A 23075-nucleotide genomic window follows, 5' to 3' on the forward strand; every position below is an offset into this window, starting at 1 on the left:
TTGCATACCGCTGACTTCTGCCTGTGTCCTCATGGCACAGAAGGGGATGAAAGGTCTCTGTGGGTGCCCATTTTTAAGGGCACTAATCCCATTGGTAAGGACTGCACCCTTAGGACTTAATTATCTCCCAAAGGCCCACCTCCTAATTTCATCTTTGGCTGCTAGGATTTCAACATGACTGGTAGGGGCCAAGGACAAACATTCACATGGTAGCTGGTGTCATCTAGGTTGCTTCCAGAGGGGGCAGGGACATTTGCATAGACATTTTTTTCCCCTACAGAATTGGAAGTGCTCAAATAGTGCACTTTACTTTTCTCACTAAATGTATCTTGGAGATAATTCCAAATGGATTTCTAAAGACCTTGACCATTCTCTTTATAGCCTCAGAGTTCTTAGCATCATTGTTCTGTCATTTATTTAATGCCTCCTGATAGACACTGGGTTTTCACCCAGCTTGCTGTTCAATATGTACAGTAGAGAGAAGACAGGGGATGCTTTCAATTTTTTTTTTGTAAGATTTATTTACTTATACCCACCAGAGACAGAGTGGGGATATGAGACCCACCAGAGACAGAGTGGGGACCCATCAGAGACAGAATGGGGAACAGAACAGGTAGACTGAGTGAAATACACTGCTGAGGGGAGCAGCGGTAGAGAAAGGAGAGGTCTGCTTCACCATGTGGTTTCTCCCTGGCCGGCCAGGGATTGAACTTGTGTGGCAGAGGCTGTGGATTGCTTCATAGTGCGGTGCTTAACCCCTTGTGCCACCAGGGAGGCCTTTCATTTCTTGTGCACAGCTTTGTAGGATAAATTCCCAGAGGTGGGTTTGCTGGATTGGAGAATCTATGTGTTTGTGATTTGGAGAGACTGCCAAATTCCCCTCCCAGAAACCTTCAACAGATGGCACTCCCACCAGCTACATCATGAGTAATTGTTAACCCCACAACCTTAGCTTTTTTTTTTTTTTTTAATAGAGGCATGCTTTATTTGTTTGTTTGTTTGTTTGTTTGTTTATACATGCACTGGGTACAGTCAGAAGCACGGCAGGGTGAGAGAATTCACCAGAGCCAGAGCGGGGAGCAGAGAAGGCAGAAGGACTGAAGTACACTGCTGAGGGGAGCAGCGGGCCACAGGAGAGGTCTGCGCGCCATGTAGGACCCTCCTCCGGTGGCCGGGGAGCAGCCGGGGATCGAACCGGTGCCGCAGTGGCCGCGGGCAGCTTCGCAACCCAGCGCTCAACTGCTGAGCCACCGGGGAGGCCCAATCTTAGCTTTTTTAAATATTTATTTATTTATGCATACAAAAACTGGGGTACAGGCCAGAGGTGTCAGGGTGTAAGAGGATTCACCAGAGACAGAGTGGGGAGCAGAACAGGCAGATCAACTGAAATACACTGCTGAGGGGAGCAGCGGGCAGGGCAGGAGCAGTCTGCTGCATCATGTGGGTAGCTCCCTGGCTGGAGTTTGAATTTGTGCTGCAGTGGCTGCAGATAGCGTCATAGGCTGCGTCTTAACCCCTTGTGCCACCAGGGAGCCCACAACCTTAACTTGTTAACCCAGCTTCAGGACAGGTATATCTCCTTGAGAAGTTTGGAAGTCAGGTGGCTCAACATTGAAGCTGCTGGCGGGGAGTGCGGAGGGCATTATGGAGGTTGAGATATGATGTCTGGATCTATGTCAGTCATCTTGGGACTATGAGAGGCAAAAGCACTAAAGTTGGCTAAATGGAAGATGAGCTAAAAAAAATTCATCTTTAATGTTGTGAAGAGAGACTCAGTATCTCCACTCCCCTTTACCCTTAAACTCATATTGACTTAAGCAGTGGGATTATAATAGAAAGAAAGAAAGCAGATGATTCTTTTACATAAAGGCTGTGATGGCAGAAACCAGGGCTTTGTACTGTTCTGTTGACAGTGCCATAAAGTACCATAGATTGGGTGACTTAAACAACAGAAATTAGTTTTCTCCCAGTTCTGGGGTGTAGAAGTCTGAGACCAAGTGTGAGAGCAGGGTTGCTTTTTTTCTTAGATCTCTCACCTTGGCATGTAGAGAGCTGGATTCCTATGTCCTCACATGGCCTGGGTATCAGGGTTCTAATCCCCCTTTTTTTTAAAAAAAAAAAAAAGATTTATTCATTTATACAAGAACTGGGGTACAGGTCAGAAGCACAGGAGGGTGAAAGAATTCACCAGGGACAGAGTGTGGAGCAGAACAGGCAGACAGACCGAAGACACTGCTGATGGGAGCAGTGAGCAAGGCAGGAGAGGTCTGTCCCACCATGTGGGTTTCTCTCTGGATGGTGGGGAATCAAACTGGCACTGCAAAGGCCGTGGACAACTTCGCAGAGTGGTCCTCAACCGCTGCGCCACTGGGGAGGTCCTCTAATCCCTTGTTATGAGAACACCAGTCACATTGGATTAGGGCCCACCCTAATGACCTTGTTTTTAAAGGCCCTATTTCCAAACAGTCACATTATGAGGTTGTGGAGGGTTAGGACTAAATATATGAGCAGGGCAGGGGGACAAGGATAACATGCATGACGGAGAGATTGTTTCTATGTGGGGTCACAGAGTCTGATGAGCAGATTAGCCAAAATCTGAAAGGATGAGAGTGGAACAGTTACAGGAGGATAGAGGGGGGTCTGGCAGTAAAGCAAGTGTGGACACAGTGAGATGAAAAGACCTGGTTTCAAGGCCCTAGCGCAGAGGTAGTAAGGGTGAGCCTTGGGGAGAAGCTGTAAACTCCCTGCGGCACCTTCTATTCAAATCTTAGACATGGTTGTTGTAATTGTAAAACATTACAGAGCTTGGGCCTCCCCGGTGGCGCAGCAGTTGAGCGCTGGGTTGCGAAGCTGCCCGTGGCCACTGTGGCGCCTGTTCGATCCCCGGCTGCTCCCCGGCCACCAGAGGAGGGTCCCACATGGCGCGCAGACCTCTCCTGCTGCCTGCTGCTCCCCTCAGCAGTGTACTTCGGTCCTTCTGCCTGCTCTGCTCCCCGCTCTGGCTCTGGTGAATTCTCTCACGCTCCCGCGCTTCTGACTGTACCCAGTGCATGTATAAACAAAACAAACAAACAAACAAATAAATAAATCATAAATAAATAAAAATACATGCCTCTTAAAAAAAAAAAAAACAACAAACATTACAGAGCTTGATTCCATTTATAATTCTGTCCTTTTCCATGCTGTAAATTTGAAGTTTCTCAGACATGCCTTTTTTCCTTTCAGAATTATTAGAATTACACTTCATCTTGATATTATAGGCCCTCTGACTACTGATGGAATTTGTGTTGTCAGTAAAAGATAAGTTGCAGGCCTCCCCGGTGGCCTATGGGTTAAGTGTCAGCACTATCACCACTATGGCCTGTCCCTGGCCAGGGAGCTACCCACATATGGTACGGCAGACCTCTCGTCTCACCTGCTACTCCCCGTGGTGGTGTATTTCAGTAAATCCTCCTGTTCTGTTTCCCATTCTCTCTGGTGAATCCTCTCATCCCCCTGCCCCAACCTCTGGCCTACACCCTAGTTCTTAAATGCAAAAAAAAAAAAAGATCGATTGCCTCTCTTTACAGCAGGTGGCATGCAGAAATTAATGGGTATCCTTAAGCTGTAACTTGCCAACATTACTTCTAACAAAAGCCTTTGGATCCCTAAATATTACAAAGTGGTGTCCCCAGATCAGCATTAAGGAGCTCACCTGTGAGTTAGATCCACTGAAGAGCCCAAGGTTCCTGTTTTATTTTTATTTTTTTAAAGATTTATTTATTTATGCATATAAGAACTGGGGTGTGGGACAGAGGTGTGGGGCAGGGTTGGTAGGTGTGAGGATTCACCAGAGACAGAGTGGGGAGCAGAAAAGGCAGATCTACTGAAATACACTGCTGAGGGGAGCATCGGGTGAGACGGGAGAGGTCTGCGCCATCTGGGCAGCTCCCCGGCCCTGGCGGGGGGTCAATAGCTTGATAGCGCTGAGACTTTAATCCCTGCACTACCAGGGAGGCGCCCCTCTTGGTTCTTGTCCCAGTATCTGATGTTCCTTCCCTGTATAAATCGGCTACTACTCTCATACCCATTGTCATCGGGTCCAAGTGCCTTTGCCTGCCGTTCAAAGCCATCCATGATCTGACTGCCTCTCCTATGCTGGGCTCCTGGCTTATTGTATGGCTGTAAGTTCCCAGAACCAAATCCCTAGGCCTGTGTAAATACCTTCCCTGAGACTGACTTGATCTCATCTATCGAGATCCTTCCAAGGCTGACTCATTTTCTTCCTGTTTCTCTTCCTTATCTGATAACACTGTCTATAACACCATCAGCACCACCAGCAATCATCATGGATGATAACTACATTCATTGAACGTTAATTATATACTAGGCACTTTCTCAGCATTTGTTATTTGATATTCTTACCCTTAGGAGGTAGAGGCTATGACAATTCCTCTTGAATAGGCTTTAGTGACTCACCTCAGTGAATAGAAAGCAGAGGTGACACTATTGACCTCCAGAACTAGGTGGCCTAAGGTGAGATAATTTCCACCTGGCTCTCTTTCTTGGGACACTTGCCATTGGAACCCAGATGTCATGCTATAAGGAGGCCCAGGGCACAGGGAGAGGCTGTGTAGCTATTCTGGCTAACAGCCCCAACTAAGAAGCATTGCCAGTCGCCAGATGTGTGAATGAAGTCCTCAAAGTGACTCCAGCACTAGTCACCATCTGAAGTTGCATGAATTCTTAAGCAAAAAATGCCTAGCTGAGCCCAGGAAAATCCTAGGACCATGATAGCAAATAATGATTTTTTTTTCCCCAAGATTTATTTTTATTTAAGCATACAAGAACTGGAGTATAGGCCAGAGATGAGGGGGTGGGTGAGAGGATTCACCAGAGACAGAGTGGAGAGCAGAGCAAGTGGATTTACTGAAATACACTGTTGAGGGAGCAGCAGGTGAGGCAGGAGAGGTCTGCTGCGCCATGTGGGTTAGCTCCCTGGCTGGGGATTGAACTCAGGCCATCGCAGTGTGTAGCGCTAAGACTTAACCCCTGGAACACCAGGGAGACCTTGACTAAAGGAGTTTTTTTTTTGAAGACTTATTTATTTATGCAAATAAGAACAGGGGTACAGGCCAGAGGTGCAGGGGGGTGGGTGAGAGGATTCACCAGAGAGAGTGAGGAACAGAAAAGGCAGACTGACTGAAATACACTGCTAAGGGGAGCAGTGGGTGAGACAGGAGTGGTCTGCTGCGACATGAGGGTAGCTCCCCTGCTGGCCAGGGATCGAACTGAACTACTGTTACAGAGGTTATGAATAGCTTCACAATGCTGGGCTTAACCCCTTGCACCACCAGGCAGGCCCCTAAAGGAATTTTAAACTGAGTTTGTCACTTGTAGCCGAAAGAGGCCTGTTTGCTACTCTCCCTGTCTGCGACTTCTCTTCTGCTGTTCCATCTTCCCTATGGGCAGAAAATGTGCCTAATCTCTCTCAGCACATCTTGGAGGCATCCTTCAATCTTACTCTCTATTTTTTTTAAATATTTTCTTTCTGGGCCTCCCTGGTAGTGCAAGGGGCTAAGCACCACACTATGAAGCAGTCCACAGCATCTGCAGCATGAGTAAGAACCCTAGCCAGCTAAGGAGCAACCACATGGTACTTCAGACCTCTCCGGTCTTGCCCACTGCTCCCCTCAGCAGTGTATTTCAGTCAGTCTTCCTGTTCTGTTCCCCACTCTGTCTCTGGTGACTCCTCTCACCCGTGCATCTCTGGCCTGTACCCCAGCTCTTATATGCATAAATTAGTAAATCTTTAAAAAATAAATAGTTTTTTGCTTTTTGTTTTTTTAAGATTTATTTATGCATACAAGAACTGGGGTACAAGCCAGAGGTGTGGGGACTGAGAGGATTCACCAGAGATAGAGAGGGGAACAGAACAGGCAGACTGACTGAAATACACTGCTGAGAGGAGCAGCGGGCGAGACAGAAGAGGTCTACTGCACCATGTGGGTCACTTCCCTGGCCAGGAATCAAACTCGTGCTGCAGTGGCTACATTGGCTTCATATTACTATGTCTTAAGCCCTTGCACCGCCAGGGAGACCTGTATCTCGCTCTATTTTGAACAGAACTAAGGGGAATTCTATGTCATGGGTAAGGAAATGGAGGCCCTTTAAAAGCCTGTAGATGAGGGTTAGGAGCAGTCACAACCCAAATCTTGAATCTGAGTCCAATCCTTTGTTTTAGATCTAGATAGGGATTTGGGAGAAGGGGAGGAAGGAAAGAAAGGGACATTGGGCCTTCCTGGTGGCTCAGGAGTTAAAGATACAGTGCTATCAAGATATCAGCAGCCACTGCAGCACAAATTCAATCCCTGGCTGACCCACATGGCTCAGCAGACCTCTCCTGTCTCACCCGCTGCTCCCCTCAGCAGTGTATTTCAGTCTATCCGCCTGTTCTGTTCCCCATTCTGTCTCTGGTGAATCCTCTCACCCCCCCACACCTCTGGCCTGTACCCCAGTTCTTGTATGCATAAATAAATAAATCTTTAAAAAAAAAGGGTCAATAACACAGACACCATTGGGCCTGCTTAATTAGAGGGGAAAGCCATAATGGATGCCTTTTTTTTCAAAGATTTATTTATTTATGCATGCATATAAGAACTGGGGTATAGGCCAGAGATGTGGGGGGTAAGAGGATTCACCAGAGACAGAGTGGGGAACAGAACAGGCAGGTTGGCCAAAGTACACTGCTGAGGAGAGCAGTGGGCGAGACAGGAGAGGTCTGCTGCACCACGTGGGTCAGTTCCCTGGCTGGAGATTGAACTCATGGTACAGTGGCTGCTGATAGCTTGATAGTGCTGAGACTTAACACCTTGCACCACCAGGGAGGCCCTTTTTTAAAAAAAATTATTTTTGCATAGATGAACTGGGGTGTAGACCAAGAGGTGGTAGTGGGGAGAGGATTCACCAGAGACAGAGTGGGGAGCAGAACAGGTGGATCTACTGAATTCCACTTCTGAGGGGAGCAGCAGGCAAGACAGGAGAAGTCTGCTGTGCCAAATGTGGGTTAGCTCCCTGGCTCTGGATCTAATTCAGGTGATAGCGCTGAGACTTTACCCCGAGGCCACCAGGAAGGCCCCATAATGGGTATCTTAAAGTCTGTACACATCATGGAGCTTCTTGGCACGCCTGGTAGCACACAGTAGGAGTGCATAGCTCTGGCCTTTGTAGTCCTTCTTCTGCCCGTACCCCTACTTTTTCTGACACCTGTTTATTCCAAGTTATGACAAATGTTCCAGGATGTAGACAATCCAGTGTGAATCAGTTGCTAATTCTAGGACCCTAGGATTAGAAGTAAGATACCTATAATTCCTGGAAATTATTCTTTCCACTTTTCCCCCAAGAAGCAGCCACATGTGCTAGATGACAATTTTATTCAGGAAGGAAGGAAGAAAATGAATGAGATCTGGGTTATTTCTCTGATAACCTGTGGAGAGGAGAGTCGCCTGGATCCCAGGGAACAGGGACAGCATTTTGGAAACTAGAGAAGGAAAGAGGTGGAGATCTGGGTGTCTGAGAGGTCGGGTGCACGGAGCTATGTCTCCCTTCCAAGGCCAGGCGCCCTCTAGAGGCCGCTGCCGCTTCCTCTGCCACTCCCGCTGCCCAGAGCTTCCAGGATCCAGGCCCCAACACCCTGGGAAGGGGGGGAAGTGGTTTCCTGTGTTCCCCGTCCGAATCTGGGATATGGCATCATCGAGATGGAGAAATTGAGACAGTGCTGAGAGCCAGGAGGTGCCATTGGCAGGACAGAGCCTAGTACTGAGCGGCAAAGGTCGATTCCATTAGCGAAAATCTGGGAGAAGGTGTAGAGTTAGGATTCGAATGGGCAGAGCCCATATGCTGGTGGTGTGGCTATCTGGGGGCTGACAGAGGGCATTTCTCTGCCAGACCTGGGTGAGGGAAAATCCCAGATTTCCTTGGCCGGTAGGGCCAGGGGGGAGGGGGAGAGTGGTTTTGGAGTGGGCAATTCCTGCTGCAGATCCTCCTGGGAGTCGGGGGCGGGACCATAGTGGAGGCAGGGTCCTGGGGCAGGACTAGGGGTTCTTTTGTTTTTTTTACAGTACCAATGTCTTTTTTTTTCATTGTATTTCCCCAGAAAGAAGAGGTGGGGGTACAAAAACGTTCCGCATATATGTTACTGAGTGATAGCTGGACCCCAGGAGAAGGCTTGAGGTGTGGGATAAAATGACTTGGGCTTCTGGGTTTTCCAGGGAAACTATGGGCCTAGAGTAGAGATGGTCCCTTGAGGAGAGCAGATATGGACTCAGTGGGCCCTAGGGAGGCTTGTTCCACTATAGAGTTCTTCTATAGAGGCTTATTCCTTTGCAGAAAGGGGAAGAAAGGGAACCGGGACCTTAGGAGTGCTAGGCTGGACTCTGGACCCTAGGCTGGTAAAAATGAGACATAGTAATGTGAGGTCTCAGTCTCATTCCCACATCCTCTGTTCCATGCTCACCTGCCTGTAGATAGTGCAGCCAGGGCTGCAGAACTCTTTTCTAAGATTGGGAGCCAAGTCGGACTACAGGTGATACCGGTTTCGCAAGAAGCAAATCTGGGAATCATACTTGGAGAGGAGTAGCAGGGGTAAGATCTCCACTTGAGCGGTTTTTTTTTTACTGGGATTACTACTCTGGAAGCTCTGGCGCTTGTATGACCCACCCCTTTAAGACCTCGCCTCTTGAGGCCACATACCCCACATGCTGTTGGTAGATCACATATTCTATTGTTTTTTGTTTTAAAGAATATTTATGTATACAAGAACTGGGGTACAGGCCAGAGGTGTGGGGGGGTGAGAGGATTCACCAGAGACAGAGTGGGGAACAGAACAAAGAGATTGACTGAAATACACTGCTGAAGGGAGCAGCAGGCGAGTCAGGAGAGGTCTGCTGCGCCATGTGGGTACCTCCCTGGCTGGGGATCAAACTCGTGTGACAGTGGCTGCAGATAGTTTCATAGGTTTCGTCTTAACCCCTTGCGCCACCAGGGAGGCCCATATTCTAGTGTTTTTGAAAGATTTATTTATGCATACAATAACTGAGGTGTGAACTGGAAGTACGGGGGCAGGGGAGCGTGAAAGGATTCACCAGAGAGAGTAGGGAACAGAACAGGCAGATCTACTGAAATACACTGCTGAGGGGAGCAGTGGGAGCTGCGCCATGTGGATTGTTCAAACTGGTGCTGCAGTGGCTGGAGATAGCTTGATAGCGCTGTCTTTTTTTTTTTTAAATCTTTTTATTTTTTTTTTTTTATAGAGGCATGTTTTATTTATTTATTTTGTTTGTTTGTTTGTTTGTTTTGTTTATACATGCACTGGGTACAGTCAGAAGCGCAGGAGGGTGAGAGAATTCACCAGAGCCAGAGCGGGGAGCAGAGCAGGCAGAAGGATGGAAGTACACTGCTGAGGGGAGCAGCGGGCGGCAGGAGAGGTCTGCGCGCCATGTGGGACCCTCCTCTGGTGGCCGGGGAGCAGCCGGGGATCGAACCGGCGCCGCAGAGGCCGCGGGCAGCTTCGCAACCCAGCGCTCAACCGCTGCGCCACCGGGGAGGCCCGATAGCTCAACCGCTGCGCCACCGGGGAGGCCCGATAGCGCTGTCTTTAACCCTTGCACCACCATGGAGGCCGCAGATCACATATTCTTCACCAAAACCCAGGCCCTGTCACAACTGATTTCATCTCTGCTGACCTCAGACCATCTCTTTCCAAGCCAGCCCCTTATATTTCCCACCCTTTCAGCTTCTCTTTTCAAAGCTCCTTAAAAATCCAGGTCTAAGGAAGACTATGTCCCAGTATAGCTAATCTTAAAAGCCTCACCCCTTTCTGCCTAACTCTAAACACTAGGCCTCATCCTTCAGACTTTGGCCATATTGGAGGCAGGCCGCACCCCCTCAAACTCAAGGAAGAGGAAGCAGATTCAGTCTTGGACCCCACCAAACCATAGACCACACCCCTCACACTTCTCTTCTCTTACCAGGTGTCACAGAGCTCCACACACAATGGCTAAGTCTGGCATATTCCCAAAAGTAGCAGGAGGAAGTGAGTATGGAGGGTAACTTGGAGGCTGCCCAGGAAGGAGTCACACCTGGACATTGGGAGAGATAAGCATGGATGGGTCAGGATGCACAGGGCATCTGGCTGCAGGCCTGGCAATTGGAACATAAAAACTAAGGAAATGCTGGGGTCGTAGCTCTCACCCAGGGTTTGCTGGCTGACAGTGCTTTGGGAGGAACCCAGGGCTTGATTCTTCTGGTATGTCTTTCTCTGAGGCACGGAAGAACAATATGTGAAAGGGGATGCCTGTGAATTGAGGTAGGGTAGGGGAACCAAGGCTTGGAGGGGGTGGGGGGGTTGTTCCTGAACAGGGGAGACCTCAATTATATCAAATCTCCCTAATATAAAACTTAAAGACATTTTGTTTGGGAAGCAAATGTAGCTTTGTATAATAATCATTTATCACAGTCATGTTACATACACTCCTTTACAACACTCCTATGATGTAGGCTATTATTTCCCCCTCCCCCCCCTTTTTTTTTAAAAGATTTATTTATTTATACAAGAACTGGGGTACAGGCCAGATGCGCGGGAGGGTGAGAGGATTCACCAGAGACAGAGCGGGGAACGGAACAGGCAGACTGACGAAATATACTGCTGAGGGGAGCAGCAGGCGCAACAGGAGAGGTCTGCCACACCATGTGGGATCCTCGCCAGCCGGCCGGGATCAACCAGCGCTGCAGAGACTGTGGACAGCTTCACAGTGCTCAACTGCTTGAGCCACCAGGGGAGGTCCTCCTCCCCTTCCTTTTTTTAACTTTTTTTTTTTAAAGATTTATTTATGCATACAAGAACTGGGGTACAGTCCAGAGGTATGTGTGGGAAGGTGAGAGGATTCACCAGAGACAGATTGGGGAGCAGAACAGGCAGATCTACTGAAATACACTGCCGAGGGGATTAGCGGGTAAGACAGGAGAGATCTGCTGCATCATGTGGGTTGCTCCCTGGCTAGGGCTCAAACTCGCGCTGCAGTGGCTGTCAATAGCTTGATAGCGCTGTCTTCAACCATTGTGCCACCAAGGACACCTTCCCCCTTTTAATAACCTACATGAAGCCCAGAGAGGTTAAGTTATTCATTCAGGGTTACACTGCTGCAAAGTAGCAGAGTTGGAATTTGAACTCAGGCAGTCTGACTCCAGAGTCTGCTCTTGAACCACTATTCTTCAGCATGAGCCCTGGCCGCCACCCCTCACCTATGGCTACACTAAGCCCCCCTTATAAGGAAATTCCTGTATTGCTATTATGGAGTGAGAGATCCTAGCTGTTGGGGATCAGGCAGGGTCTAGTCTGCTCACCTGCTCAGTGCAGCTGGTCTATGCCCTATCAGCCACCAGCCTATGGTGTCCTTGGGACTCAGTTGTTAGTGGGTGGCTCCCTCCACAGGCCCCCACGAGGATCTATGCCTGGGTCAGATGCAGAGCTCAGACCAGGCCCACGGGTCGAGTGTGGCCCCAAAAGGCTATGTCCACCTGAGATAAGAGTCAGCTGGGGTATGGGGTAGAGTTCAGCTGTTCCTTTCTGGGAGTGTAAAGTATCGTCCTATCACCAAGGAGACACCCAGTGCCAGGCAGAACAAAGAATGGGCAGCTGGTGAGGAGGCAATGGCCAAAGATTTTCAAATCCCTGGAGGTAACCAAGGTCTGCCTCTGACCTATGAGCCCCTCCCTACCATCAGACTCATGTCTCCTCCATCCCTTCAGGACCAAGTACCAATCCCTCGTCCCCCAGTTTGTCTATGGTGCTTCTCTTACCATCAGGATCTTCCATGCTTTCAGCCCTCAGGCAACTTCTACTTTCATTTTTTAAAAAAAGATTTTATTTATTTATTCATGCAAGAACTGGGGTACAGGCCAGAGGTGTGGGGGATGAGAGGATTCACCAGAGAGAGTGGGGAGCAGAACAGGCAGACTGACTGAAATACACTGCTGAGGGGAGCAGCGGGAAAGACAGGAGAGGTCTGCTGCGCTATGTGGGTAGCTCCCTGGCCGTTGATCAAACTTTTGCTACAGTGGCTATGGATAGCTTCCTATGTTTAACCCCTTGCACCACCAGGGAGGCCCACGTTCTACTTTCTCAGAACCAAGGAACCTCCCTAGTTCTTCCTGTCTCCCTCTTCCATCCAATAATTCCTCCCTCACTTCTGCCGAGTCTTCTCCCTCCCTCTTGATCCCAGCTCATGGTTACCTTCTCTTGGCACACAATCGGCTTAGGGACTGCCACCCAGGGCTAGGCCTCTGGAGTCAGACTTTGCTGTGGCAGGACCTGGGTTCTGCTGCTGGGTTCCAAAAACCAAGGCAGGGGAAGCTGAGGGGTCTGTGGAAATAAAGTAATTCCCTTCTTCCCCCCTGGCTGCCCTCACCTGTTGGCTGGATTGGAGTCTAGGGTGCTGCTGACATATCAGGATCAAGTCCAGGAGACAGTGGCACCTGAAAGGGCTGTGGCTTGTTGCAAGGGAAGAGTTTTCCACCACCCCCCACCCACTTCCCCCTTCAGCTCACCAAAGATTAGTGGACCTGGGGCTTGTATGTATATATCCTTGTGTTTGCTTGTGTGTTCATCTTGTGACTTACTCTCTGTATCTACATATGCAGGGCATGTGTGCATCAGATGAGGATGTGTGTGTGTTGAGCACATATGTGTGTTCATTGTGTGAGGGTATGTTTATGTGTCTCTCAGTTGGGTGGTTTTGTGTACGTGTTCAGAAGCTGGGGAAGGAGGCTGGTATGTGTTCAAGCCAAATGTATCCAGGTGAGTAAGACTCAGATCATAAATGTAGGTGTGATAATGTAGGATAGATGCCCTGTAAAAATGTTGTGGATAAATAAGTGGGCAATGGTTGTTAACCATGTATATTGACCAGGAGTCAACAAGATGGTAGTGTAATGTGTGTGTCTGCATCTAAAACCTGTGTTTAAGGCCTCCCCGGTGGCGCAGCGGTTGAGCGCTGGGTTGCGAAGCTGCCCGCGGCCACTGTGGCTCCGGTTCGATCCCCAGCTGCTCCCCGGCCACCGGAGGAGGGTCCCGCATGGCGCGCAGACCTCTCCTGCTGCCCGCTGCTCCCCTCAGCAGTGTACTTCTGTCCTTCTGCCTGCTCTGCTCCCCGCTCTGGCTCTGGTGAATTCTCTCACCCTCCCGCACTTCTGACTGTACCCAGTGCATGTATAAACAAAACAAAACAAACAAACAAATAAATAACATGCCTCTAAAATAAATAAAAAACATGCCTCTAAAAAAAAAAAAAAGATGAAAAAAAAAAAACCTGTGTTTATGTGTTCCTCCCCAGTTTCCATGAATGTGTGTCCCTTGTGACACACATCATTCATTCACAAACATTTATTGAGCACCTACTCTGTGCCAGGTTCTGGGGATGCAGTAGTGAACAAAACATGAAATCTCAGCCCTTGGGACTTCCCTGGTGGTGCAGGGGTTAAAGACACAGTGCTATCAAGCTATCGCCAGCCACCACTGCAACATGAATTCAATCCCCAGCCTAGGAGATAAACAACAGGGCGCAGCAGACCTCTCCTGTCTTGCCCACTGCTTCCCTCAGCAGTGTATTTCAGTACATATGCCTATTCTGTTCCCCACTCTGTCTCTAGTGAATTCTCTTACCCCCACACCTTTGGCCTACACCCCAGCTCTTGTATGCATAAATAAATAATATATATAAATATATTTTTAAAAGCTCTGCAGTAGGTTTGTGTGTGTGTGTGTCCCCATGTTATGTTGGGAGGATAATGTGTCTGTTGGATAAGAGTTTGTGTGTAGCTGAGCTTCCCTTGGTTCTGGGACTATATATGTGTTGTAACTGTCGAGTGTTTGTATATGTTATTTTTGGGTATCTATACTTGATGAGTGTGTGCATATCTGTGTTTTCTACATATACATGTTTTCGCCGTGAGTTTATAGGTATATATTTAGGTGTGTCTGTTTGCTGAGTACAAATTTGCAAGAGTGTAGATGTGTTTATATGTGAGTTTTTTGAGTATGTATGTGCATATTTGCTTTTGTGGAGTGTGTGTTCATGAATATGTGTGTGAGGCTGTGTTTATTGAAAGTGTGTTTATGTTGGTATATTCATGTTTGTGAGCATGTTTGCAGTGTCTGTGCCTGTGCTTCTGGAGTGTGCAAATGAGTTTTTGTGAGTAATGACCACAACCACAAATTCTCTCCCTCCCAGCTCAGGCTAGTGCAGAGCTTTTGTCTGTTTCTTTCGCTGCCAGTTTGAAGATACCGAAATAAGGGGGTCTCCCCTGGCGGCGCAGTGGTTGAGCGCTGGGCTGCGAGGCTGCCCGCAGCCTCTGCAGTGCCAGTTCGTTCCCCGGCTGCCGGCGAGGGTCCCACAAAAAAAAAAAAAGATACTGAAATAATATTTTGTACACACCAGGTGTTCGTTTACATATTGAGTAAATGAATGAATAAATGCCCCTCTATGGGCACTCACTAATATCCTGGAGGCTTCAGCAACCAAAACCTAGTGGACTGATCCATCTTGGGGTAGTCCAAGATACTTGTGAGTCAGATCTGTCCAGCATACATTGTGTTTCCCGGAAAACTTGGGCTTCTCTCCTCTGACCTCAGCTCTCCCACGGGCTTTCAGATTTCAGTACCGCGGACAGTAGTGCACAAGATCAGCACCAAGGAGAGTTCCCAAGGCTGCCGACTTGAGAAGAGGGAACTAGTGCCTTGGACAGAGAACTTTGAGGAACAGACTCAGCGAGATAGCAATACAAACTTGCAAACCAACACAGACGGAGCGAAACAAACAGAGATAACTCAGGCAAAAGCACAGAGAAGAGAAGACAAACGCCCAGGGAACACTAGACGCCAGACCGCTCTGTCGCCCCTGTTGGCCGGCAGGGGTCGCTCCAACCCAATGACCGCACCCTCCAGGTTTTTGGGCCAATTATGGGCAGGGACACTTGGGAAGTCCCCTTCCCACCCTGCCCCTCTATGCCTAGGAGTGTTTTCTATTCCCACTCTGGAAAGCACAATCCATCAGTTTGGCCTCAATTGTAGGAACACTGCAGAGGGTGGTGAAAATTGTTTCAGTCACCCCCCAACCCCCCTCACCCCCACCATCGCTCCTAAAAATACATCCCAGCCTGACTGGCCCCTTAATCCTGATAATGTGAGAGAGAGGGTCTCTGGAGGGGCTGCAGGAGTCCCTGAGGAGACTTTGCCTTGGAAGGGGGACAGTCTGCATGTAAATTTTCCTTTAAGGGGTCATCTCCTGTGACCTTACTGACTTACTGGGTCACCTTACTGAGAACGTCACTCCATAGGAATGTATTTCTTGGAGTGTGGGGGTCTTGGGGAGGATTTCCCACAGAGAATGTGGCTTTTATGGGGTCTTTCATTGGGGGTATCCTCACCAGGCACCCCATGGAAAATGTGACCTGTGGGGCTATTTCTCTGCAGAAATGTCACTCCCTAAGGGAGAGGGGGGACTTCTGAGGAAGTGTTAACCTCGGAAACCGTCTGTCTTAGGAATGACTTTCAGAGTGAGGGGAGAGTCCCCGACTGGAGAGGACTCTCTCCCCATGGGGTGTCTCCCTGGAGGGGGACCAGGTTTGTCCTCAGAGGGAACGTGTGTCGACGAGAGCGTCTCCCTGGCGTGTCTGGGCTGGGGGGCCCGTGCCCGTGGGGCTCCCTTCCTCCCCGCGGTCTCGGCGGCTGGCTCCTCCCCCCACCCCGGCCTCCGGCCCCCCGCCCCCCGCCATCGCTTGCCCTTTCCCCCTGCTCCGCCGGAGCGGGCAGCCTAGGCGGATCCGGGCTGAGGCTCCCAGACGCAGTGACGGCGCCGGGCTCGCCCCACCTCGATCCGCCCCGCCCCCCCCGCCCCCAAGTCGCCGCCGCCGCCGCGGTCCCAGCGGCTTCTCCCGCCTCCCTCCGCCCGCCCTCCCGCCGCCTCCCTCCGCCCTCCCCGGGGCCGAAGCCTCCGCCGCCGCCATGGACGATTCGGGCCTGATCCGCCGCCGGAGGCTGCAGGTATGTGGCGGTCTTGCCCGGGGGGAAGGGGAAGGGGTCGGCGCCCCGAGGCGGGGCCCGGCAGGGCGGGAGAACTCGAGCCGGGGTCCTCCCGGGCGCCCCCTCCCCTGGCCCCGGCGCTACCCACGGGGAAGGCGGCGGCCGCGCGTCTGGCTGCGCTGGGGACCCGCCCCTCCGGCGCCGGGGATCCAGGCTGCTGGTGAAGGGGTGCCGCCTAGCACCACCCCTCGCGGGTAGCCTGAGGGGGGCCCGGCCCACTAGAGTGAGGGGTGCGGGGGGCGGCTGGAGGGCGAAGTCATCGTTCGGGCGCCCGGCCAGGCTCAGGGGTGAGGGGCCGCGGAGCAAAGTTGTTGCCCCAGGGCTCTTGCCCCTCGGGGCCATCGGCGCCGCAGCCGTAAACATGTTTGTGCGGCAGCATCGCCCCTCACCACCCCATTAGCCCCCATTTGAAGCCTCAGAACCCCTGCGACCTCCATGCAGCTGCCGGACCATCAGGATTCTTCCTACTGTCCTAATTGGACAGGCACCTGGACTACCGCCTCCCTCTCCATCCCACCCCCCACTTCCACTACAGTTCCTCCCCTCCCAGCGCCGTCCTCAAGTCCAGCCCAGCTTGTGGGTGGGCGGGAGCGATTTTTAGTTCCTTGCAGCCTTAAAAGATACTGGTCTCCAGGCTGCGCAGGCGCCGAAGGCGCGGGTCCACTGCTCGGAGTGGGACGCTGAGGACTGTTGTGGTGTGTGGGGAAGGTGGGACAAAGGCAGGCGTCAGCGGGGGGGGGGGGATTCTGAAGCCAAGAAGGACCTCGTCTCCTGTCTGGTTTCTGAGGGTTAATACGGGGATTCCGGGGTTGAGTGCCAGCCCCCATACTGACCCCAGAGGGAAAACTGATCAAAGTTTCACACCAAGGTGTGTCATTGGTCTGGTCCTACTGAGCCTCCTTGAAGCCCTGAGGTGCTCGAAGTAAGCCAAATGTGGACCGAGACTCAGGTTACATCACTAGTCTGGAGCAAGGGAAAAGAAGAGGAGGCTTCAAGCCCTCACCCTGGGCCCCTCCATTTCTGAACTGCTCTAATCCACCATCCCTGATATTGGAGACCAAGATAAGCCGATAGGTCAGTGCAGCAGGAAAAAAAAATCAGAATCAAAGCCAGGAAGGACTTTTCAGGCGTCTGCATGATGCTGGAACCAAACATGGGTTGGAAAACTAATTTGCTTTCAAACAGAGCCCAGACGACCACATCTCAGAGACTTGGCCTCTTTAGGTCTTCTTTGGATTTGCTCCCCATTCTAGCGTAGGGTTAGGAAAAGAGTTCTGAGAAAAGGGAGGGAGCTCTGCAAAGGTAGGAATTGCTGAAGCAGCCAGAATCCTGTTCGCGCCGTCGGGTCCCCAGGAAAAGGCGGGGCCTTCTTGGGGTGTTTCCCCGCCCTCCTGGCCGGCGCCGACTCCCATTGGCTCAGAGACCTGCGGGACTTCAGTCAGGCACGCAAGCCCTACCTGCAGCCTGGGATCCGCCTACTCACCCGTCGTTCTTCCCCAGGCGACCTCCGGGTCTCCTGCTCGACTTCTGCCCCTTCCCCTTTCCTTCTGGAAGTGTTAACCACTTCGCTGCGTGGACACACCATCACACACTTGGGCAATCCTTTAAGAATTGGCCCACAACCGCGGAGCACCCGAAGTCCCCCGTGGACAATTGGGATCATGTATATGTACAGTTTCCTAAGTTCTATTGCCCTGTTCGCAGCTCTATCCTTTAATTCCGGGGAGAAACAGAATCCACTGGGCTGAGCCGCTCTGTAGCTGGAGGTGGAAGTGGTGTCTGCCCTCACTGATGCCAAATCCAAAACCTCTCTGGCTCTAGTGTGCCTCTTTATTCGACTCTGGTATGTTAAGAGACGCTAGCGGATGAGACTAGGTTCAAATATTTCTCTGAGTGATGCTTAAAAGTTTCCCAGGGGTTCACCCTCCAAGGCCCATTGTACACTGGTCGGTCTGAAGTACTGGGATCCGTGCCTGGGAAATCCAGGTTTTGATTTCACTTGGGCAATTGCAGTAGCCCAGGTTGGTCTGCTGGTCCAAGTTTTGGCACATTCAAGATGATCCTGCAAAGACAGTATGAGAACCTTGTGTGAATTTCCAGTCACAAGTGACTTGGTATGGTACAGCTGCCCATTTGTGACAGTGTGTCCTTTGACCCCCAATCTGTCCTCTGTATGTGGGAATGGGAAGTGCCTCTGGTCCATCCTCTGTCATGCGGCAGGTCCATTCATAGTAACTTCTGTTTCTATGACCCAGTATTTATGAGTGCTTACTATGTGATAGACACCATGCTAAGGTGGTAGACACCTGTATCAATTCATTGAATTCTCTAAGAGGAATGGACTTGAAAGGTCATTTACCAAGGTCATGACAGGTAAAGGATTTGAACCCAGAGGTCCTGAAAAGAATCTAGAACATCCCCCTGGTTGCAGTCCCCAGGGATTTAGAAACTCTTGCCAGAATCTTTCTGTTTGCAGCCCTACCCAATCCCGTCATTAACTTCAGTCTAGCTTCAAATATTTCTCTATGAACATGGACACAGAACTCCCCTCCACAGTTTCTGATCCCTGTAGTGACTTCACAACTGCTTTATAAACAGAACACAACCTTCTTCTGATGTGGACACATACATTTAACAGCTACCAATTATAATTATTATTGCCATTATTGAAAAAGACCACTAGTTACCACCTGATTCTTATTTCAAATTCACTTTTAAAAAAAGATTTATTTATTTATTCAGACAAGAACTGGGGTACAGGCCAGAGGTGTGGGGGCGGTGAGAGGATTTACCAGAGACAGAGTGGGGAACAGAACAAGGAGACTGACTGAAATACACTGCTGAGGGGAGCAGTGGGCAAGTCAGGAGAGGTCTCATGCGCCATGTGGGTAGCTCCCTGGCGGGGGATTGAACTCGTGCTGCAGTGGCTGCGGATAGCTTCACAGGTTGCATCTTAACCCCTTGTGCCACCAAGGAGGCCCCTCAAATTCACTTTTGAGTCACCTTAAGTAACCCTCGCCTCTGTGAATCATCTGGGGTTGGGACTAATGGAGAAGTCATTCATTCATTCATTCATTTATTCAACCATTCATGCTTGAGCATGCCAAGTTCATTCATGCCTCTAGATATGTGTAGTTCTTTCTCTATCAGGAATGCTCTCTCCAGAGATCCTCCCACGACTGGTTCTTAATTTTGGTTCTTACTTTTAAACAATCATCTTAAAAGTCACTTCTTCAGAATAGTCCTCTCTGACCATTGTTCCCGTCTTAGCTATCTCCCCCCACCACTTTATATCACCTTGCTTAATTTTATTCATAATTTATTATAATCTAAAATTATTATGTTCACTTCTGAAGCCCCCCCACCTTAGTGAACACTATTATGTTCACTTCTAGAATATTAGGTTTTTTTGTTTTTGTTTTTGTTTTGCTCCCCTCCTCTATAGAGTCCCAGGAATTTTTGTCTCAACACTGCTTGTCTCCAGTGCCTAACTCAGGGCCTGGAAAACAATAGGTGCTCAAAGTATTTTTCTTCCTCTTTTCTTTTTTAAAAGATTTATTTATTTATTTATTTTGGTATAGAAGATTTGGGGTGTAGGCTAGAGTGTGGGGGGTGAGAGGATTCATCAGAGACAGAGTGGGGAGCAAAACAGAGAGGCCCCTCAAAGTATTTTTCTAACAGGTTCCTGTTTCATTGGTGCACACACTGAGATGACAATTCAGGACCCTGTGCTAGTCTCTGGGGGTAGGAAGAGGGACTGACTCTGCTACTCTTCCCCAAGGAACCCTGCCCCTAATGCATCGCAAGGGTGCAGGGAATGATGCTGATGAGGGGCTGTCTCACCCCACTTCTGCTCCTCCAGGGCCTGAGAGGGCTTGTGAGCAGTGGCTGCTGGTGCACGCTGACCTCTATCCTTTTGCCCCTTTGCCTTCCAGAAGGATTTGCCCCTGCCCCGGAAAAGTAGCAGGTGAGCCTTGGGGAGAGAGAAGCTGGGCTGAACGCCCCTTCTCAGGCCCGGGTGGGGGCGCCAGGGGCGAGCATAGGCAGGGCTTGGTGCGCTGAGGGTACGGCAGCGCCCCCTCCCGGCGGGCGGCAACCGAAGGGCCCTCCCCTCCCCCGCCCTCCCCTGCCCGCTGCGGCTCAAGCCTCCGCCCCGCGCGCTCGCTCCCCGCGCCGCCGCTGCTGCCGCACCTGCCACCATGTCGCCGCCGCTGGGTCATGTCTGACTCTCTCTGGACCGCGCTTTCCAATTTCTCGATGCCCTTCTTCCCTGGCGGCAGTATGTTCCGCCGCACCAAGAGGTAGACGACCCCCCCTCCCCATCCCTTCGACCTTGACCAGGCCCTCCCCGCAAAGCCATCCCTCTGGCCGCTGCCGCAGGGCGGGGCCCGGGTTGCTGCACCCAGTCCAGCTGCTCCAGAGGTGCCTGCGCTGAGCCTTCCCGCCAGGGATGGGACTGAATGGGGACAGTGTGGGGCGAGACTTGGGGGACTGCACGCCGGGAAGGACCACCGCGGGGGGAGGTGGTCTGGCTGGGTGGGGGGTTGCGGAGCCTTTGTCTGCTCGCGCTTTGGGCTTTGGTAACCCAATGGGGGTAGGGAAAGAAGGGGAAGGTGGAGGGGCATCGGAACAATAGCCACAGACTGGCCCCCCCTCCCCCTTGCCGCGTGTTTCTGTCCGCTCTAATATGCTCAGTCACTGCGGCCGGGCGTGAAGGGAATGGTGAGGCTGGGGACTTGCAAGCAAGCTGGCATACGGACAGACAGAAAGGGGGTGGGGGGGAGCTTATCATAGCACAAACTCCCTCCCCCAAGAACATAGCCTCATATGGAAAATAGTGACACAGAGAGTCAAACAGGACATGATGTCACACACATACAGACAACAGCCCTAGTGGCTCAGATACACGCTCAAGGCGCCACACACATACCCACTAGTACAGTGTCCATAGGTCAGAGCTAACAGAAACACAGGGGCATCCCCCCCAAGTGACACACAGACAAGTAAGCCCATAGGCACTATATTATGTACACCCAGTATGTGTACACCTAGTTACACCACATGCATGGGAATCAACACACAATTATGCCTTCTAAGAGACACAGACACATGTGTGGCAATAATATACATACACCAATAATGTCACAGTACATGATATAACCTAAGTATGTTACATGCTGTGTCACACAGATGCTAGAATATACAGACACAAGGAATCTTGCAGAGATGAAGAAACACACACTATCATATGTTAAGAAGCCAAGATTCATGCAGGGACTGCAATGCATGGGGCATGCTCAGACATACCCAGTGTTGCTGGCTGTGAAACTCACACAGTAGACACCACACATGGACATTCATGTTGGGAGTCATATATCCACATCCACAGTATCGCACACTGGCTCAAAATGCCAGGGGCATAGGCACATGTAGCAGAGACCACTCATCATGCACATGTTACAGCACACCCTGACACATCTTGTCACAGACACATGAGTTACACAGTGTCACACACACACAGAGGCACAGGTTTTGTCACTCATGATGCTCCATGAGGATGTGCCCAGCGCAGAATTCCCACACTGGGTGCCACATGGGGACATACACACAGAATGTCACATACAGATCCAAAGACACGCAGACACCATTTCCAGTGGTGTCACATAGACAACATGATTATCACTCCATGACTGACACTGGTCCCACATGGTCACACATGATCTGCACCAGCAGTGTCACACACATGTCACATGTGCATCCCCTCCCATCCACAATCCTGCTGAAGCCATCATTGACTCCTGCCGAACAGTCCTCCTAAGGCATCTTCACGCACACGCTTGGGAGATAGGTCGTGATCTGAGATGGGAGGGCAGCTGGTTGGGCTCATAAACTCACTAGGTGGCGGCCGACTAGGTCCCCTTGCCTTGTATTCCCCGCAGTTGCCGCACCAGTAACCGGAAAAGCCTCATCCTGACAAGCAGCACTTCACCAACGTTGCCACGACCTCATTCTCCACTGCCAGGACACCTGGGTGAGAAAGGTGGTAGGTGTGGGCCATTCTGGGGAAGGCGGTTCCACAGGCGAGGGGCGGGACCATGCTGTAGGAGCCGGGCGGAATCTGGGTAGACGTGGAACCAGGCTGGACAAGATGCTGGACCATCTTTGTGTGGGCGTGGTCTGTCAGAGAGGGCAGGGCATTGGGGGGCGGAGGGCCAGGCGGATCTATCAATAGATTGAAAAGGGGATGAGGTGGATAGGTGGAGCCATGCCTGGGGACGGAGCCACCTCAGAAAAAGGAGTAATCGGCCTGAAAGAGGGCCAGGCGAACTCGATTACCAAAGCCTCTTAGGAGAGGAGGGGCCACAGCGAAGGGGCGTAGCCAAATCATACCTGGGTATGAGCCGACTAGAGGGGACAAAGAACTGTTTGCAACCCGTTTGGGATCAGGAGACCTGATGGGATGGTCTTCCATGCCAGGCCTGAAGATCCCCCTCTTTCCACCACAGGTAGCAGTCCCCTGGACAGCCCCCGAAACTTCTCCCCTAACACTCCCGCCCACTTCTCATTTGCTTCCTCCCGAAGGTGAGTCCCTCTCCCAGGGCCCTAGAACCCTGGCCGGACCCTCCCTTGTCTCTAGGCTGCCGTCTGTTCCCCTCCTAATTACACCTGAGCTAGGGTCTGAGGAGCCCGCAGAGAGTCCCAAGGTCCCACCGGGAACAGGCTCCTAGCCTTAGGGGAGGGGCCTATGAGAAGAGGGGGTCAACCGCCAAGCTTGAATGGGGGAAAAGGCGGGGCTTTCTTTGCAGCGGAGCCAAAGCGCTTGCGCCGCGGGTCCAGGGTCTGAGTTTCCAGAACCTCAATCTCCAGGCCAGGCGTTTCCATAGCAACAGAAGGGGAGCGGAGACGAGCTGCGCAAGCGCGCAGATGCGCGATGCCCATTCTGGGACTCTTGGTCCCC

The 23075-nt window shown here is 51.0% G+C and overlaps 2 protein-coding genes and 1 long non-coding RNA gene across 3 annotated transcripts in view; 1 reads left to right on the forward strand and 2 right to left on the reverse strand.

Moving 5' to 3' along the window:
• Nucleotides 1-7603: 7603 nt before the first annotated feature.
• RTBDN (retbindin) lies at nt 7604-11854 on the reverse strand. The gene is given in 5 exon segments (XM_037507926.1): nt 7604-7831; nt 8229-8280; nt 8495-8590; nt 11423-11556; nt 11798-11854. Coding segments are annotated over 5 exon segments (567 nt in total).
• A 6079-nt stretch (nt 11855-17933) lies between these two features.
• On the reverse strand, nt 17934-22963 carry LOC129145484 (uncharacterized). Its single transcript, XR_008551107.1, has 3 exons — nt 22508-22963; nt 22013-22144; nt 17934-18179 (listed from the first exon to the last, which is right to left on the reverse strand). It is a non-coding gene; the product is annotated as an uncharacterized LOC129145484 (long non-coding RNA).
• MAST1 (microtubule associated serine/threonine kinase 1) overlaps nt 20315-23075 on the forward strand; it is a 29064-nt gene continuing 26303 nt past the window's right edge. The window contains exons 1-3 of the mRNA XM_054693298.1: nt 20315-20418; nt 22057-22148; nt 22624-22699. Of these exons, the coding sequence (XP_054549273.1) occupies nt 20336-20418; nt 22057-22148; nt 22624-22699 (251 nt within the window). The 5' untranslated portion in view covers nt 20315-20335. The remainder of the gene's footprint in view (nt 20419-22056; nt 22149-22623; nt 22700-23075) is intronic.

This window comes from Talpa occidentalis, unplaced genomic scaffold, assembly GCF_014898055.3.
Source record: "Talpa occidentalis isolate TD23 unplaced genomic scaffold, MPIMG_talOcc4v2.1 talOcc4.12, whole genome shotgun sequence".
Taxonomy (NCBI): domain Eukaryota; kingdom Metazoa; phylum Chordata; class Mammalia; order Eulipotyphla; family Talpidae; genus Talpa; species Talpa occidentalis.